The sequence below is a fragment of the Neopelma chrysocephalum genome, unplaced genomic scaffold (assembly GCF_003984885.1).
Source record: "Neopelma chrysocephalum unplaced genomic scaffold, ASM398488v2 Primary Assembly neopelma1_24, whole genome shotgun sequence".
NCBI classification, from domain to species: Eukaryota; Metazoa; Chordata; class Aves; order Passeriformes; family Pipridae; genus Neopelma; species Neopelma chrysocephalum.
In genome coordinates, this window is record NW_020897693.1 from 9,014,287 (window position 1) to 9,033,211 (window position 18,925).

Here is an 18,925-nt window from a genome sequence, read left to right on the forward strand (position 1 = left end):
CGTGAATGAAGATTTGGGAAGGGCTCTACCCACGTTTGTTGCAAGCGCGTTGGTGGCTAAAAAGGCCAATACAAGATAGATGCGTCCAGTTGCAAAAGGCACAGCAGAAAGACTCCTTAGGTGGTATATTCTGCAAGGCATGATTCTTTCTGCGTTGTCTTTTCTCCTCAAGGGTGATCCTGCGTGCTTTCTCAAAAGCATCAGCAGCATTATAGATGGTGTGTCTCCAGGCCTCCCGATTGGAGGCCAGAGTAGACCAGTTATTTTAAATCTCAAAGAGGTGCAGTGTTGGGCTGCCTGGGAATAAGTATTGTCCCTCTGGAAGCTGTCTGGTCATTTTTGCAACTAGAGGAACAGAGAATGGAAGGGTTTTGAGTCAAAGAGGACATTCTGTAGCAAAAAGTGCAACCTTCGACAGACAGCTAGAGACAGGACAAATGGACACAGTCTCAAGCTGCACCAGGGAAGCTTTAGGTTGGACATTAGGAGGAATCTCTTCACAGAAAGGACGATTAGACATTGGAATGGGCTGCCCAGGGAGGTGGTGGAGTCACCGCCCCTGAAGGTGTTTAAGGAAAGACTGGACGTGGCACTGAGTGCCGTGGTCTGGTTGACAGGGTGGTGTTTGATCACAGGTTGGACTCGATGATCTCAGAGGTATTTTCCATTTTAATTGTTTTTGTGCTTCTGTAGCAGAAGGGACAAGGCTGCTGAGGGAGGTGCCCAGCCCGTGTCCCACCCCCAAGGCTCCGGGACAACCTCGGGTTGCCGAAGGCACGAGAGGAGAGCGGTCTCCGTGCACGACGGCCGTGGGTCAGTGCCTGGCGGCCCTGTGGCAGCCCCAGGCAGGCTCTCATCACCTTCTCCAATTAACACGTTCTGCCTTGCGGTGTGATCTCGTCGGGGCTGCCCTCAGGGAAGCTGAACCGCTGAGGTGCGGACAGTGAAACCCCCGCGGAGGGGGACGAGTGACACCGGGAGACCCCGGCCCGGAGAGCTCTCGGAGATCCCGCTCCCCTCGGTCCTCTCCGCGCCGCCGGTCGCGCCCGGACTACAACTCCCGGCGTGCCCCGCGCAGGGGGCGGGGCGTCGAGGGACCGCTTCCGGGTTGCGCCGCGCGGTGTGTTTACTTCCGGCCGCGGCGGTGCGCGAGTGTCCGCCCGGGGGGGGCACCCGGGGCTGCCCCGCCCGCGCCCGGGGAGGGACCGACGGACCGACCGACCGACGGACCGGCCGGGAGGGGGACCCGCGGACACACCGAGCGCGGGAGGAGCCCGCGGCGGCCCCGGCCCACATGAACGGGCGGTGAGCAGCGAGTCGGCGGCCGCGGGAGCTTCCCGGCGCGGCGGGACCCAGCCATGGACTGGCTCATGGGGTGAGTGGGGCCCCCCTGTCGCTCCCTCCGGAGCTCTCCGGGCCGTGACGGCCCCGCTCCCGGGCGGCCCGAGCCCCGCGGGCGGCGCAAATGACTAATCAGTTCGTGCTGGCGGGGACGGGAGGGCGGCTGGAGCTCGGAGCCGGGCGTCTCCGGGTGCAGCTGCCTACGCCCGGGGGCAGGAAGGGCTGCACGGGAGCCCTCGCCTTGTCCCGAGCGATGGCTCTCTGGAAAAGTAACTTTTCGTTCCTGTTCCGCGGGTATGGGCAGGCCAGGTGTGGCAGCTCGCTGTGCTCCCCACCCGTGCAGTGTGGGGCTAATCCCTCTGCGACAGAACATCACTTCAAACCGAACGGCGTGCCAAGGTTTAAATGGCTTTCTGTGGGGAGGAAGAAGAGACCTCGGCAGAGATTAACGCCAAATCAGAGCCACGCCAGGGGGCTCGGATAGCCTGGGATTAATAGTGCTAATTACACATAGACAGAAGGTAGAAAGCGCTTTGCTGCTGGTTTTAGGTCTGGAAATCACAGTGCAGGAGAGGGAGATGCAATTGATGGGAGTGACCTGATACGCTACCAGTATCCCAAGCAAGATATTCTCTGTTACTTCTTGCATGAATTGTGCTGGCGACCTGCACTCAGGTGAACTGTGAATAATTATGCTTCCAAATCGCATGAGCAGTAGGTTTATGCTTCAGCAAAACTAGTGTTACAGTGATAACTTGCTGCCCTTAGTTTCCTCTTTACAGCAGTTCGGTCCGGCTCCTGAATGTGATTTTTACCATCTAGGTTACCTCCTTTTCTAACGCTGATGCGCCTGGAATACAACGTGAACTATTTTGTCGCAGTTGCTGGATGTGGTGTATTTAGAAAGATCACTTGTGTATGTGTTGCCCTTTGTCTGCAGCTGGTCTGTTTGCTGGTGGAAGTGCAGCACTTGTTACTTACCTTCACACTGGATGTGTCTGACTCTTGAGCCAGTTGTCAATCCGAGTTATGTTTTCTTGTGAGTCTGACCCCTCACTCACTCTGACGGAGGGAATGCTGAGTATCTGGGGGGTAGATACCGATGGCTGGGTTTTCCTCCAGCAGGCTGAGCAGCGGAAGTGCAGTATTTGTGGCATGTGAAGGGGTCTATGTGCCATGTACTGCAAGCCTTGTGTCTTGTAAGTCAGAGGGCTGCACTCTGTTATTAGATGGTCTCTATGAAATTATGAGCTTATTTTGATTTGTTTTGGCACAACCTTAAAATACAGGTAGTCACTTATGGAGACTTTGTAAAAGTAAACACCATAGTGTCAAAAAGTGTCACTGTAATTACAAAAAGGCATCAAACACAGGACTTAGACAAGACTCAACTCAAAGTGCCTCACTACAACAGCTGTACTTATTTTGTGTGAATTATGTTGTAAAGCAGAGAAGAATCAAGGTTTACTTTAGCCAAACTCTCAGTATGTTATGATGGTTTTCTTGTGAAAAGTATTTTGGCTTTTTGAAGTTGCTACAAAAAAATTGGCATTTGTTCTGTACTTTTTTCCCAGGGTGGGTGGGTCCCTCCATATGTGGAAAAAGACTTGCCTGTTTTCCCAGTTGTAATGGCAATGGATCCTGAATCATTTGTGCATTACTCGCTTATTCTCAGCTATTTCCTGGTATGTTCCTTGCCTGACCAAACCCAGTATTGTCCCACCGATGCTCTTAATGTTTTCTTCTTTAAAACCTTGGGAGTTCTACAGGGGCCAGTGTTTGTGTGTGATTATGGCAGGAAGGGTGAACTTTGATATTTTGAAGGGGGAAAGGCTAGAAGGCCCGAGGGACCCTTTCTTATTCTGTCCAAGTTAGAGCTGCTGTTAGCAACTAGGGTTGTGAATGGAAACATCCTTCTTGCTGTTTGAGAAACTGAGGACATTTGTCTGCCCAGGCAGAAGTTTGGGTAATGTCACTTGTTCAGCCTTTCTCGAAGTGGAAACTTCAGCTGTTTGGGTCTCTAGTGTGAGAAGGGCAGGGCTGAAGAAAAACCTGCAGAAAATGGGAGAACAGGTCCCTCCCAGTAACACACCGGTTTCTGTCAATGCCTCTGGCAGGCAAATTGTGTTGGTCTGTTTCTTAGTGGTGTTGCTCTTTCCCGAGTGGCACCACTAATAAAACCACTGTGATCTTCTTCCTTATTCCTAAACTGCTTTGCTAACGTGCTGGTCTGCAGTTTCAGCTTTTCATGCACTTTCCATACGCATCTTGTATGTCTCATGTTATCGGTTGTGCTGCCTTTACCTTTGGTGTGAGAAACACCCTCTGTGTTTTAACTTTGTATTACTGAGAAATTATCCTTCAAGTGCAAGTGTGTTATATTAGGCAGCAGTAACAGTTGCTTCTGTCCTAGATCTCCACCCTTCGAGCTCGTGTTGCATTTATCTGATAGACGATTTAGAGTGAGGTCTGCTTTATTCCTCTGCTTGTGGCCTCTTGAAAAGGCGGGGGGAAGGGTAAGTTGTAGCCATAGGACGTAGAGCAGCAGCCCAAGTGGGTCTGATCGCCTCAGAGAGCTTAATATAAAAAAAAAACCGGAGGCTGAGTCTTGCAAACAATAGTGAATTTATTACGGATTAACAAACAGCTACAGGCTTACGTGGTCACACAGCAAAATTTCTCTGGGTGCTGCCTTCTGTTCAGTCAAGTGCTTCAAAATCCAGTCAAGTCTGAAGGAAGAAAACTGAAAAGAATGAGCTGCTGGCCTGTTACAGTGCTTAGTTTAGCGCCAAAGTCTTTTCTGTGGTTGATTAGTATCTTTTACCCTTCCACTGAATGTGGCATTAATACTGATATTGGTGAAAGACTATGGTTTCCTCAGTACGTTCTCTCCATTAAACAAAAAAAAAGACCATTGTGAGCTTTTTTGTCTTGCATAGGATACATTTTCAGTGCAATTTTGACTAGAGATCAGAGTTGCTTCATTGCCAGATATCTATATTACCCTCTTTGGAAGTGATTCCAAACTTTTGTGTTACAAATAGCATTGATCTGCTCCTGAAGTTCAAAGTAGTAACAAAGACAGGCATTGTTCCTTCAGTTATGAAACTTGCTTTTTTAACTTGTTTTAAAATTCATAGTTGAAAAGGAGTAAAACATTAATGATGCTAGTAAACCTGACATGGTGTCTGTTATTTTTAGTCTTTAGCAGTGATGTCTGATGCTGTAATGCCTTTTTTCATAATAGAGGAGGACCAAGTACTGTAGTATTTTTTGTGAATTGTTATGTAAAAAGAGAAGAGAGAAACAAAGTATTTTACCAACAACTACCTGTTAAATGCAATGATAATTTGGGCTACATCTGTACTATAAACTTTGTGGTTTAGTAGGTTAATAGACTGTGCTGTTTGAAACTGAGAGAGATGCTTACACTGATCCTGAAATAACACAGACCTCTAATGCAGAGAGAACACTGATATACATTCCACAGAAAATAATCCTCATTGAAGAGTTTAAAGGTAACATTTCACTTCTTGAGGGGGCAGAGTTTTTCTTGTGCTCGGAGGCATTCAAGTGAGAGGTGAGAAGAAATGCCATTAGGTTATGGAAACGGAAGCTTTCTCACAAATAAAAAACCCCAGTTTGTTAGCTGCAGTGTCCACTCCTTTCTCAGACCCTTCTATACCCTTCAGGGACTTAAATTACAGCTGGCAGTTTTTTCACTTGTTTTGGATATAGGATTTAACCACATTACCCCTGCGGTAATTTTGAATGCTAGAAGAAAAGTAACACATAATGCTCTTTTGTTGTCTTCCATTCTGTATTTATGGAAGGATCTTTAAGGAATTTCCTCACAGGGCCTTAAGACACTGTCCAGTTCAAGATAGGCTATGGTGAAATATGAGTAATACTGTTATGCAGAGAAGTCCTAACCTTGAGCTAGAACAGCTAAGGACTAGATGTGGAAAAAGCACACCAGTGTTCTAGTTCTGAGTCGGTAAAAATCCAGTATGCTAATTGTCACCTGTTAGACTAAACTTTTGTTACTTTTGAATGGGGTGCATTATCATAGAATATCTCAAGCCAAAAGGGACCCATAGAGATCATCAAGTCCGTTAATTGTAAGGAATGCATCTTGTAGTGGGAACAGTGAGCAATCATGCAGCATACTTATCTGTCACTTTGCTGGTGCATAATACAGTTGAACCTGTCTTTGCCTAGCAGACCTTTATAGAAAAAGTAGCAATTGATTTTTATTCTGGGTGCCGTTCAAAACTTCCTAATTATAGCAAATATTTCTATTAAAAGGAAGAAATGAGTGACACTGGAAGTTCTTCAGCTCCATAAGGAATGCTTTCCCCTTTCTTCTCTTTAGTCATCTCCGGTGAAGAAAGTCTCCTGCCTTTATAAGGCTGTCTTCCCTTTAGAAACTGCTGCAACCTCTCACCTTTCACAGCTTGCATGGTGGGTACATTTGTTCTGTTTTTTAACTGACCTCACAACAGGTGTTTCCCTTGTGTTACATTCCCTGCAGATTCTTGGCTTCACATGCCGTTTTCCCCACTTTGAGGGAGCTGAAAATAACTTGGAACTGGTAAACCAGACATGTACAGTCCCATTGGGCAGGAAATATTCACATGTTCCTTACTTGCTTCTATTTATAGGTGTAACATTACCTGTGGGGTCCCAGGTTGCCCTCCTCAGATAAATCTAGGTCTGTCTGTGAGCCACTTGCACTCTGTTGTGATGAGACTTCAATATTACCTCATACCCTTAGCACACATGAGCAGTACCTCTGCTGAACCAGAAGTTAACTGTGAAAACAACTAGTATAACGTTGTCTGCAGGCAAAAGAATATCTCCATTAAATATTAACTTGTAATATTCATTAGTGTAGTTGTGGAAAGGTGATGTTAGTTTGAAATGTGTGTTTCAAGAGCTATTAGAGTTGTAGAAAAGGAGTCTACTGTACAAGACGGTATGGGAGCAATTTAAATTTTTCAGTTGCGTTGTTCCCTTATGTCTGCCTGGCTTAGAAAGTGCTCTGTTGTATTACTGAGATGATCACTGCTAAGGCTTTTCTGCTTTAATGCAAAACAAATTAAAAAATAACTGCAGAGCCTTGCTCCCTGAAGTGTCCTGGTATAGTTAATTATTGATTTCTTGGAGAAAATGCCAAACAAATCCTGCATTTTGAAACCTGTGTTACTTTAGCAAGCCACAGAATTTGTATCAGTCAGTTACTTTCCTGTGGTGAGTACAATACTCGTGAATACTGGTTTGTTCTTATTAGTAGTGTTCTTTTTCCAACAAGAATTTTACTGAGGGACAAGAAGAGTAGATCAATCTTAAGGTCTCAAAAGTAAAATGAACTATTACTTTGCTTTTAGAAAAAGAGTTGAACATTCTAAAAGTGTAGCAATACTCTTTTCTCACATGTCTCTGCATGTTACCCTCTGCTGCTTTGCAGTAGCATCAGGATTCAGGAAGGCTGGTAGGTTAAGATGCTCGTCTGAATGAAAACAAATTCTTTTTTTTTTTTCTTCTGCCTTGTTTCCTCTCCTCAGGTTGTTTTCAGCTAAATGAGTTCCTGCAGCCTATTTGTGTAGCTACATGAATAACGTTAATAGCCCTGTGGTGTTGGTGAGAACACAGAGCTTAGGGAATGCTGATTTTGGTGGCAGCAAGGACTAAAATCAATTTAATCTAATCATGTAGTAATGTGATTATCAGTGCTAATTACTCTGCAAATAATTAGTGATCTATCTTGTGATGATATATCCTTCTGCTTGAACGTTGGGAAGAGCTGCAGATTATGTGAAAGCAGGAGATGCCATGACCAGGCTGCTGTCCTAGGGCAGGCAGTGGCATCAGAGCATTGCCACAGTTGCTGTCTCACCGTGTTGTTACATTCAGTTTATGGCTAAACTATAAATATACTCATCATGAACTGGATATTTATGAATAGCTCAGACTTTATAATTTGCTGTAAATCATGTTTCATTTACCTGAGAAAAGTGCTGGCTCTGTCATGGCATGAATGTGAAGGTTGGTGGTATTTTGGGTGCCTGGTTGAATCCAGCAGTCTGATTCAAGAGAGCTTTTGGGAAGCCTGGTTCACGCATGATGGCCTACATAACTTTACCATATTTTACTGGCAGTTTCCATCTGTTACATCTGCTGGATGTGGGCCCAGAGAAAGCATACTTGAAAGAGTAAAATTAATAAGAGACTGCAGTTTTTAGATAGCTGCGTATACAAGTTTGAACTCAGTGTTGTCAGATCTGCATATTCTGCGATCACTGCTAACCTGTTAAACAACTCTAATGTGGGTTTCTGCTAGAGGAATACTACTGAAGTAATACGTTGTCCATTATTTTTAACCTGTGTTTAGCCTTTTACAATTGGTGATAAGGTTGTGAAATTTGCTTGCTAGGTTCAATTTATTAAAAGTCCTTCCTAGCAAGCTTTCCACTCATTTTGTACGGCAATTACAAACAAACTTAATTAAACTGTGTCCTTCACTGGACATGAAATTAATAAATCTGATTATTTAAATTTATTTTGCAACTGTGGTGTTTATAATAGTGCTGTAGACTGTTACATCAGTGAGTCTACTTAAAGAACTGTTGCTTCATGGCTTTGTTCTGACACTTCTAACAGTTGCAGTCTAGGAGCTTCCCTGCTCCTGAGACAGTGTGCAATAATTTCAAATAATTTAATTTTGCACATAGAATGATAAGTATAACTAAATAGCTGAAGAGCAGTCCTAGAATTTTAGCATTTGGAGAGGGGGAAAAAATGGCAGTTTTCTCAAAAGTTAGTTTCCTTTTATTCTGTCAGCCAAGAGAAACTGGTTGGGGTGTGTTTCACACAATCCACCAACCTCTGTTCCTGATTGTGGAAAAAGAGCATTGAACATGCGCGTACACGCACACAACCCCCCCCCCCCCAGAAACCCACAGCAGAGATACAGTTTTCTGAAAAACATCAGAAATCAAACTGGAATCAAGACAGGAATGACTGTCATAGATCAAATTCCTTCTTACTCTGAGCACTGAAAGAGTAAAACCACTAAGCCAGAATCTAAGCATGCAGAAAACTACCTTTAAATGAACCAGGTCTGGTAACTCGAGCTCTTCAGAATATATCTGCATGCTTTTGTAATTTTTTTTCTCTTCCTTTCTTCACTCCTCAGGTTACAAAGGTGTTCCTTGAATATTTTTACAGTCAGTGTTCAATGACTGGATCACTGCTGTCCCTTTTCTACACTGCAATGTGTAAATACTTGGGACTTTTGCCTGAGAACTCTTCTGGTATTTATACATTAAGCACAGAATTTGTGTGAAACTGGTTGCATAGACTTGAGCCTGTTTTTTTTGTTTGTGGTTTTTTTGTTGGTTTTTTTTTTTTGTTGTTTTATTTTGGTTTTTTTTGTTTTGTTTTGTTTTTTTTTTTAACTGCTTCATTTTGCAAACTTCAGTCTAGAATTTCTTAATTTAGAGAACTTGTTCTTTTGCATGGTTCTTCATAAACCAGCATGGAGTTGTTTCTTCTGAACAGGTTATGCAGAACTGGATAGAGATGTTTTTTTATGAGGAGGTGTCTACTTTGTGGATGGGCTCAGGTTGCAGAATTAATTCTGTGGTTTCAAGTTTGTGTCAGGTGTAATAAATGATAAATAGCTTTTTTAGTCAGTCTTCTCTCTGATATATCCAGGTGTTGCTGGGACTCCTGTCTGTAACCTTCATGGTTGTCATGTCTAATAAAGTGTCAGTGTGTGACTGTTTTCCATCAGATATAAGAGGAGTCAAGTTTGTAGTGAGGGCTAATAACTTCTATTAGACCAACAGATATACTTGGGAAAGAAAGGAAAAGCTTCTGGGCATCCTTGTATCTCTTGTTTATGTTAATAGACAGTCTTGAACAAAAGCCATGTTAAGTACTACAGCTCCAGGTCAGCTGGATAAATCTTGCCTGCAGGTTTAGCAGGGGACTGATATCTTTTTTTCAGGAGCTGACCAGTTTACATTCAAAAAAGCCATATTTGGGCACTGGTCTTGCTATTTAAGGTTATCTGAAGCTCTTCTAGGAAAGGAAAGAGATTAGAAATGAGAGCATTTGCTGGTTCTGGTCAGAGTATCCAGATCCTCAGATATCCCTAATCTCTTCCAAAGTTGTCTTATTTTTTTCCATGAGCCAGCCTTTTTGTTTCACTTGTAATTTCTGATTGGGGTGTCTGTGCTAACCTGCAGTTTGGATCTTGTCTGTGTCTCCTTTTTGTTGTAGCCAGATAGTGCCATTTTTTTGAAGTAGCTGACTTTCGAGGTTTGGGAGAAGTCTGACTGGTGAGAGGTGAACAGAAGAAGTAGCGAAGGGGATGCTTCAGCCTAATGACTGTAGCTGTTTTTTTGTTCAATTCTAGCCTTAATCTTGTAAGGCAGAGGGTCTATCTGTTGGATACCCCTCTGCTGCCTGACTTGTTGGACATTAAGGAGTGCTGTTTTCTCAGTATTCCTAGATGGGCATCTAACAGCAGTTTTTCTTCTTGTGTCCCTTCTCCACTTGATTATTGTGGTGTCGTTGGTGATGAGCAATTTTTGAAGGCTACTGTGAAATTTCAGGGTTTTTTGGATGTATTTATGAATGTTTCTTATTAGGCATATGAGAGGCTTTTACCATGTGGTCTGGTGTAAAATAAGTTTTAGCTTTGATGATATTCAAAATGCTGACTTTGGTGATTTGCATTCTTATAACCCCAGAGTGTCTGTACTGAGGTTGTCTCCCTTGCCCCACCCTGATGAATATGAAGGTACTGGCCTGACTCACTTGAGCTTGTTGAGGCTTGAGCAGGTGGAGTAAAGTGCTATGAAAACTCATCCAAGAAAGGGGAGATGGCAGGTTAATGGTTGTAGTGCACAAGCGTTTCGGCATTTAGCTGCAAGTTTTGATAGGCCATGTGGTTAGTGTGCCTTTTAAAGGGGAGGGCTTTCTGTTTTCACACTGTACTGTAATAAGGTGGTGGGTTTTGTTTGTTTTTTAAAGTGCTTATAAGCAGTTTTCCGTGTTTGTTTCAGGCAGAATGTACCCAGTCAACCACTGAAATGTAGGCAACTGTTGCTATATGTGGTATAACTTTTCAAATGGGCAAGATATTATTTACATGTTCACAGACTTGCATTTTCTCATTGTTAGTACAATCAATGTTTCTGTTTAAGTCAAATTTTGGATAGTTAAAAACTTAGTAATTTTCACTGTTTGACTGGCTGAGAATACTGGAAATTAGTCATCTTGTTAATGAAGAAGTATTTTCTGCAGTTCATGAAACACATAGTATAATCCACTATCTTGCAGGATAAAATCACTTGTTGCATTGTTTTTTTTGTTAGTTTGTTGTTGGTTTGGTTTTTTTTCAGTAGAAATGAATGTAATCCTTTTTGTAATTAAATAAAATAAGAAATACTCTTGCCTAATAAATCTATTGAATTTCCATGTTTAAACACTTTATTCTGAAACATGGGCTCTTTTTTTTATAAAATAAAGTTGTTAAGAATTTCTTGAGAAAGACATAACTTTATTGTAAAAACAGACAAATTTCAACACATTGGTTCTACTTGTTTAGGTGTGTCTATCCACAGCATTTCTGAGCCAAGCCAAAAATGTAAAATAAAAGGGTGTTAAATATTTGTGGGCATCACAAATTAAGCTAACATGGAGGTTGTTTAACTTCTGAATGACAACTTCCATGAAGGTTTTAATGTGTTTTAACAGATACAATTCAAATTCACTCCTTTTACTGTATTTGACCTCCTGTGTGTAAAAGCACTCTCGCTATGACAAACAGTAAAAAAAAAAAAAAAAAAGAAAGAAAAAAAGATTTTGGAAAACAAACCTGAGAGTACATGAGAGAGATCACCAGACTGATGGTCCCCAGTGTCAAGAACAGCCTTGTGGTTCGAATAAGCAGAATTTGAACAAAGAGAAAGGAAATATAGGAATAAGGATGGTGTTTATACATGTAATAAAACTTTGCTAGCACATACATCATCATTTCCTCTCTGGATTTAATAAAGGAATTATAATTATTTTCCATTATTACTAAGACCTTGATATTTTTATAAAATACTGCACACAATAGTATCTTATGTACAATCACTGTTGGTAATTGAGCTGTAGCTGTCAAAACAAATGCCTGAAGAACTTGGATCTGGGGGAATTCCAGTACATGCCTGACCTAAAGGAGTAATTTATTGTTCATCCAGATAAATGTCTGTGGCCTGGTGCGTCACACGTTCCCATTTAGCAAGCAGAGGCCTGCAGTGTGCTACCCAGGTATCACAGTGTGCTGTGTTGATGTCTGTGGGGACTTCTCAGCTGCCTGTGGCTGCAAACATTATTGCTGATCCCTCTGATCCCTTCACTGATGGTTCTTTTCCCATGGTTTGTATGTAATATTTTCTTCTGCCTGCGGACGTAGCACATGTTTATAATAAGGGGTGCATGGGGTTTGTTTGGGTCTGTGACTTTACAGACAAAGGTTTTGGTCCTAGTTATGCCAAAAATCAGTGTGTGCAATATGATGGTATCACAAGTTAGGCCAACAGATAGTGCTGACCAATCTCAAGGGCTAACACAGAGAAACACTGATGTCTTCTGTGTGATGTAACTTCCCGATCAGTGCACCCTTTGTGACTACACAGAACCTGAGTGGGAAAGAACCTTTGCTTCCTGGAGGCCTTGATTTGATAGTGTGATGGAAAATGAAATATGGTTGGGCTGAAACGTGCAACTCTGTGCAAAGTCGTGTCCTCTGCTGTTACCTTTGAAACCCAAGTTTAGTAACTGCTCCATGTTTGCTGTTCTTACTGTGTCGATCAAGCACTCCAGAAGTCAAGCTAGACATCTGTCAGGTTCATCTGAGCTATAAAACAATACATGAGGCTTGGAGGAGGTCAAAGGCTGTTGTAATGGGGGAGCCAGACTCTCTGTGCAAACCAAATCCACCCAGAGCTTCTTGTTCCTAGCAAAGTGAAATGGGAAGATGCACCTATATTTTCCCTATTCCTCTTAATTCTGCAATCCACTATCCTTAATCTTATGCTTTTTAAAAATGGCACACAGAGTTCTAGTAGCTAGATGGAGAGAAAGTTAATATTACCTGTTTGATATTGCTGACCAAACAATGCAGTAGATTTGGTCAGTATTAACTAAAATAAGAGGCATAGAGCATCCTAGCTTTGGGATGTTTGGGATGAAAAATACCATATCATTACTAAGGGATGTTGCAAATATAAAGTTTCTCTAAGAATCTAAGTAAAATCAACTGTCTCCTAATGCTTTTGCTGGTATATGACCAAGTATATGGACTTGTTACATGCAAAAAAAAAAAAAGGAGAGAGACAGGACCAAACAGCTGTGGGAATAACTAATCCAAATTGTATCCATGTTCCCAGTGAAAGTAATAATGTTCTTGCTTACAGGAACTCTCCCCATTGCTTGTTTCCCTAAGATCCCTGGAGACTAGTGATGTGGGTGGAGTGCACAGGACATGAAGTAAAAATACTGTGAGATAAACCTGTCCAAAAAGGAGTCTAATCTCCTAGGGAGACAATGGTTATCATATAGCCACGGGCTACTCATTAACTCATGGTTCCTAAAACAAATATTATTTTAGAGTGACAGCGAGCTACTAACTACTTTTTAATCTCATTTTGGATTTGCTTTTTTTGCACCATTATTTTGGAGTTTAGCTGTAAAATGACAACGTGAGTATCACAGCAGGCACTGTCTCAGACCTTGAAAGAATGAATTCTCCAATGTGCTTTTGTTACAAAATCAAATCCAGAAAAACTTCAGATTAACTAGGTTTCAATAAATACTTTTTCTGCTTCATCATATGGAAAAATAACATCAAGTTCAAAAATGAGGGGAACATAAGGCAAAAGTGGGTTTAAAGAAATTGACTTGCCAGCATATTTGACGATAAAGAATGATTTTGGTGTATTGCATAACAATAGAAGGTTGGAATACTAATAAATGGGAAGAATTTTTGTATACAACCCATAGTTGAGCTGAGGATTTAAATTGTACGATTCACTAAGGTAAATAATACAGTTCTGTAAAGATTAACCACATTAGCAAGGGTACCAGCTAGGATAATACTGGTTTTCAGTCCATTCATCAAAGCTGAACAGTCAGAGTCAGAAAGGAATTCCTCTTGGGATATGGTGTTGGGCAATTAGCTGCATTTTCAGAGATTTATGGAGTCTTCTGAATCATTTCAGTGTTGGCCATTATCAGAAATGGAATATTGGTCTTGGTAGGCTTTTGTTTCGCATTATGATAGTCCTGTGATGCAGAGGTAGATATCCAGAAGGTATTTGCTTAACAGCACAGTAAAGCTTAATCTTTTGTTTGCAAATACCTCCCCTTTCAACATACAGGAAGTTGAAAGACTTCACAAAAATCTGATTATTACAGTTGGACAAAAATATAACTCCCTTCTAAAATACCTCTTGTAGCACTCATTTCCGATATCTGTTTCTTCTTGCGAAAGTACTGAATGTATTAGCTGGTGATTCAGTTTTGAGTTTGGAAAACTTTAGGAATGGAAGCTTTTCCTCATCATTTTTAAGCCAGAGCTATTTGTGCATTTTTGCCTCCAAGATGTGTCTTACAGAAAGATAAGGAAATTGATATATCTTTTTTCATTGTTTTAAATTAATACTTTTTTGAGGAAGGTAATTTTTTTCAGATTTATTATTCATGAAATCAGCTGTCTTCTTAGCATATTTCATTCTTCCATTTGTTTAGAGGGCCTGAATGGTGGTATGTGGTTCTGAAGGATGACAGAAGTCACTCTCTTTCTGGTGTTTACTGTTCCCTATTGTTGAAATGTCACCTTTGGGACTGTGACTGTCATTAGATATATGTTAATCCTTCTAGTAACTTTTAATGATCTTGATAATGCAATGATAATGAGGGGAAAAGATGGAATTGGTTGTTGGGGAGAAGATTTGAAATTCTATGGACTTTAAAGTATCCCAGGATATTGATACTGAATCATGGTGGTGCTCTTTCTCTTATTTCCAGTTTTCTAGAGGTGAAAATACACCACCTTTTTTCTTTCTTCCCCAGAAAAAGGTAGGAATTAAGGGGGAGTCTGTTTTAACATCATAAAGAATAGAATGTAAATTTGAAAACAAGACCACTTAGTTCTATATATGAGTTGTATTATTGATCTCCTGTTGTTTCTCTAATCTGTACTTGCTTTTTTTTTTTTATGATAGGTTTTTCTCGAAAATGTCTGCTTGGATTGGGGATGTGTTTTCAGAGATGCCACATCGTACATTGGCCTTGGTCTTCTTGAATCTGTAGTGCTTCCTGAACAGTTTAAATGCTTGAAACTTGCTTATTCCTCTTGGCTATTCTGAGCTTAAGTTTTTAAAGTTTATGTAAACTTTTGTCACAGTCTGAAGAGTTGTTTTCAGTCTGGTAGTTTTGTTGTGACTAAAACAAAATAATGCAATATAATAACATTTAGTCATTGCTAATTATAGTCAGTAATTCAGTAGGAATTACTAGAGTGTCTGGAAATAGGAAACAAAAAGATCATGTATTGAAGGTGCTTTCCCTAAAAGTAATTGCCATTTAAAATTATGTAAATGCTGAATTGAAATTTCTTCTGACAGAATGCTTGGGGTGAGGATTTGTGATAGCATCATTTTTTTTTCTCCTTAGGTGAGTGCTTTCGTTGTTGGTGGGCTTTTTTGGTGTTTGTGTGTGCACAAGAGAGATCTCAGTATGTGTTCTAAATACATTTTGCATTTCTAAAGTTCTATGGTTAGTAGACACTGGCTTAATAATCCTAGCTTTATTTATGTAGTATAAATAGAGGAGAAAAGTCTTGATCAGGAGACATGCAAGTGCTAAGTATGTAGAAGAAGATATGATTCTGTTGGGTACTGCAAGGAGTAATATTTAACTGAGCCAGTACAAACAGCTGATCAGTTGAATACTACCTCTGATTTGTTGGTATCCTGCTGAGAATAAATCAGGTTTGTGTAGTGACTGGAAATGACCCTTTTATATTCCTTGGAACTGTTTACACTTTAGGCTTTTGAAAACCCACTGCTCTTCCCTGGCTTCCTTTAGTAGGTTTTAAATCAAATTGTTACAAAAATATTGTGTACAGGTTATTGTCCGTGTATATTTCATGAGAATTAGCATTGGTTTAGCTAACTCAGTTCAAAAGATAACTATAGTGTGTGTGACAGTGTCCAACATTTGAGTCTTGTAACTCAGTGCTTCCTGGTGAGATTCCATTTCCTTCAAGATACAGTAGAACTTGACTCATTCAGGTATTGCATTCTCCAAAATATCTTGGAGAAGATTAAGTCCTGTACCATCTAAAGGATGACCTCATCCCATGCTGAGGGAGCACATGAGGCTGTAGCAGCTTTTGTGAGCCTTTATTATGAAAAGGTGGGCAGATTTTATCAGTACTGTCTCCTTTGCCCTTTTTCCTCTAGAAGGTATAGCTTTTACAAAACAAGTCAGTGAAGAAGTTGCTGATAAATACTTTGGATAATTTTGAAAATAGTTCGCATCTGGGAGTGGAAGGGAAACAAAGGAAAGTTAAACATGCAGTGCCTGCTCCCTCAGATGCACTGTGGCAGCAACATGTTTGTAACCACCCTGACAGACTTCAGTATGTTACACCCGTCCAAAGAAAAGCTATCTGGATTTTTAACATGGCTGTGTAAAAGCAGGAGGTTCCCTTTTTGTGGAGCAGAACCACTTCTTTCTATTGCTCCGGTTTCTCCCTCCAGTATGTTTACAGAGGACAGCATTCCTCTTGCTACACCTTGCAATAATAATAAACAGAGCTGACATATGCATGAACTATGAATGTTTCTGAAGACTGATTGTCTTAAAAAAAACCCCAACAAGTAATGACATTGATACTTTATGTTGATCCATGTTAGACTGCAGGTGTGACTATTCTCAGTGTTTTGGGTGCTGCTGTCAATAAATCCATGTTCAAAAATGGAAATGATTGTCTGTATGCCACAGTAGCCTCTACTTGCTTTAATTCTCAGTACTGTGCCTTTGAAGGAGATATTTTTACCAGTATCTGACAAGTGAATACAAATTTCTTCTGTGTCATTGTCATAGCTTCTTTGTCATTGCTTGATATTATGAGAACAAAAGAAAGCTGGGGACCCTAGTGAGAATGTTAGAGAGGGATTAACAGAGCCTTGTAGCTATGGAGTTAAGCTGGGCTTCTGTTTTCACTGCCAATGACATCTTGATTTATGCATACTGGGGATGTTTTTAAATGTAGAAGCAATAGGAAATAAGACAGTTTGCTTCTAGTGTGTTTCCTGCAGGGCTTCTTGGCTTTGCCTTCCGGTTAGACAAGAGTATTCAGAGCATAATCTTGTTGCTCTGTCCTCTTATTGCTGTTTATTTGTTTACTGGTTATGTAAAGCTCTGGGCTTGAATCTGTTCTCCTCTTGCCCAAATATTCTTTGCAGATGTAGGTTGGGAATGTGCATGCAGAAAAACCTCCTGTGCACATCCTGTTTTCGAATTGTGTTATTTCCTTTAGTGTTGCGCTCCTGCGGAGAATGTGGTTCCAAGGATGTCCTGTGTGTCTGACCAAGATGGTGACTGCTAAGGGTAGAAGTGCACAAATGGTGTAAGAGTTGAACAAGGATGTTCAGCTGGCAAGGTTGTTTTAAGTAATGGATGGACTTGTAGTTTTCTGCATAGTATTTTATATACTACAGATAGTAGTGTAAATTGTGGTTCAGGATTTGGTTATTTTTGTTGTTGTTATTGGTTTTTTGTTTGTTTGTTTTTTCCTAGGGTACATATTAAGGAAAAGGTAATCTGGTAGTAGTTTGAATATTCACGCTGTCATTATGGAATAGTGTAGCCACCGATGAACTTGCACAAATACCGAAAGCAGCAGCCTGGGATGGGAATATAAACTTCTCCCTTCTTACTGCTTTATTTATTTCAAATGTGCAGATTGCTGAGGTAAGCAAGCCTGCAAAGTTGAAATGGATTAGCCGTAAAGTAAGCGTTAACTACTGTGAAAACAAGCCGCCTTCTATTGCCAAGCACTTCTGAGTGGCCTGTTGCTGGTCACTTACTGAAAGGTGACATAATTTGCAATTCTAATAGTGCAACAGCTTTTTCCTGTCATGCTGAAATACTTTTGAGGGTATGCTCACTGGAAATACATTCATATGATTTTGCTTATAGGTTTAATATAGAAGCAGAATGGTTGATGGAATTCTACTTTTATTACCAAAGCAAGAGCTTTTAGAATGGATCAAAGGAGTTTTACTAGGAAGATGATGGATTTTAACCTCTAGCTCTGTATCAGTGGTCTTTGGTATTAAATTGCTAATATAAGGTACTGATTAGGATCTTCCCGTTCAGTGAAATCATACTGCTTTGTCTTCTTTTGTAGGCTTCTGGGAAACAACCTCTTCAGCTAATGTAGTTACAGTGTTGATAAAAAGTAAAATATGCCTTCATCTATGTAAAAAAACCATATGAGCATAGAAGCTTTCCTCATCCTTTAAGTGCTCTAAAACAATAAGAATAATTTTTGCTACAGGTACAGGGAATTTAACCATAACACTGCAGTGGGATTCATCATTACATCCTTGCATGGTGTTTGTAACTAATTTCTAATATCGGACCTAGAAATTGCATACCACACAAAAACCATGGTATCTCTTGGTTTTTTGAATTATGCAAAAATATGCATTGTAATTTTTTATATTAGCAATGTTTGAGTCTGAACATAATGAAATGGCAAATTTATAGCATGTAGGTTTTTGTTTCATTTTATTAATTGATTTTCGTATTAGAATTCTTCCCCAATTCTCCTATTGTGAGAATATTTTGCATCATTATACAGAAGAAATTATTCTAATGTTTGTTTTGTCATATAACGAATAAATTTTGGGTTGGAAAATTCCTCTCCCTAATTCCTGTCTTTAAAGTCTTTGTTATGATTCTAATTAGTAGGTATTAGCATATGTATCAAAATGCAGAATGTGCAAGTACTACTTGGAAAACTAAATGCTAGGTTTAGCTCATTTTGTATCATTGAGATTTATTTTGAACAAAACATTAGCACACTGAAGTATGAAAAGTATAAAATTATGGCGTAAAATCAACATCAATAAAAATATATCTTGTGTACACGGCTTTTCCCTCTCCTAGTATCCATGCAGCTGGGCAGAAAAAGAGCAGTCTAACAAATATGTTGCTGCTCCTCATGACTGAGACTGGAGGAGCTAAATGTGGAATTCTCAATGTGGAGTTGAAAATGTAAAACCATTAAATTGCTTTTATAGCATTGAGAAGCAGGAAATGGGGTGGATCACTTTGAGGAGGAGGAGAATTTTCCCCTTCGGACAAAACAAGCATATATTTGTTTTGTCAGTTGCAATAATGTGCCATCCAGCGTAAATGTTGGTCCCACTAGGTCTGTAATAGCCACAACCACGGACTGGAAGAGCCTCAGCCCATGAGCTCTGGCTACACCAGGAGTTGT

At 40.5% G+C, this 18,925-nt stretch overlaps 1 protein-coding gene and 1 long non-coding RNA gene across 2 annotated transcripts in view; both read left to right on the top strand.

Moving 5' to 3' along the window:
- Positions 1-1,247: 1,247 nt before the first annotated feature.
- The window catches only part of MOB2 (MOB kinase activator 2), a 112,537-nt gene continuing 94,859 nt past the window's right edge, over positions 1,248-18,925 (top strand). The window contains exon 1 of the mRNA XM_027702584.1: positions 1,248-1,375. Within this exon, the coding sequence (XP_027558385.1) occupies positions 1,359-1,375 (17 nt within the window). The 5' untranslated portion in view covers positions 1,248-1,358. The remainder of the gene's footprint in view (positions 1,376-18,925) is intronic.
- Positions 16,981-17,400, top strand: LOC113976930. Its single transcript, XR_003537218.1, has 2 exons — positions 16,981-17,025; positions 17,280-17,400. It is a non-coding gene; the product is annotated as an uncharacterized LOC113976930 (long non-coding RNA).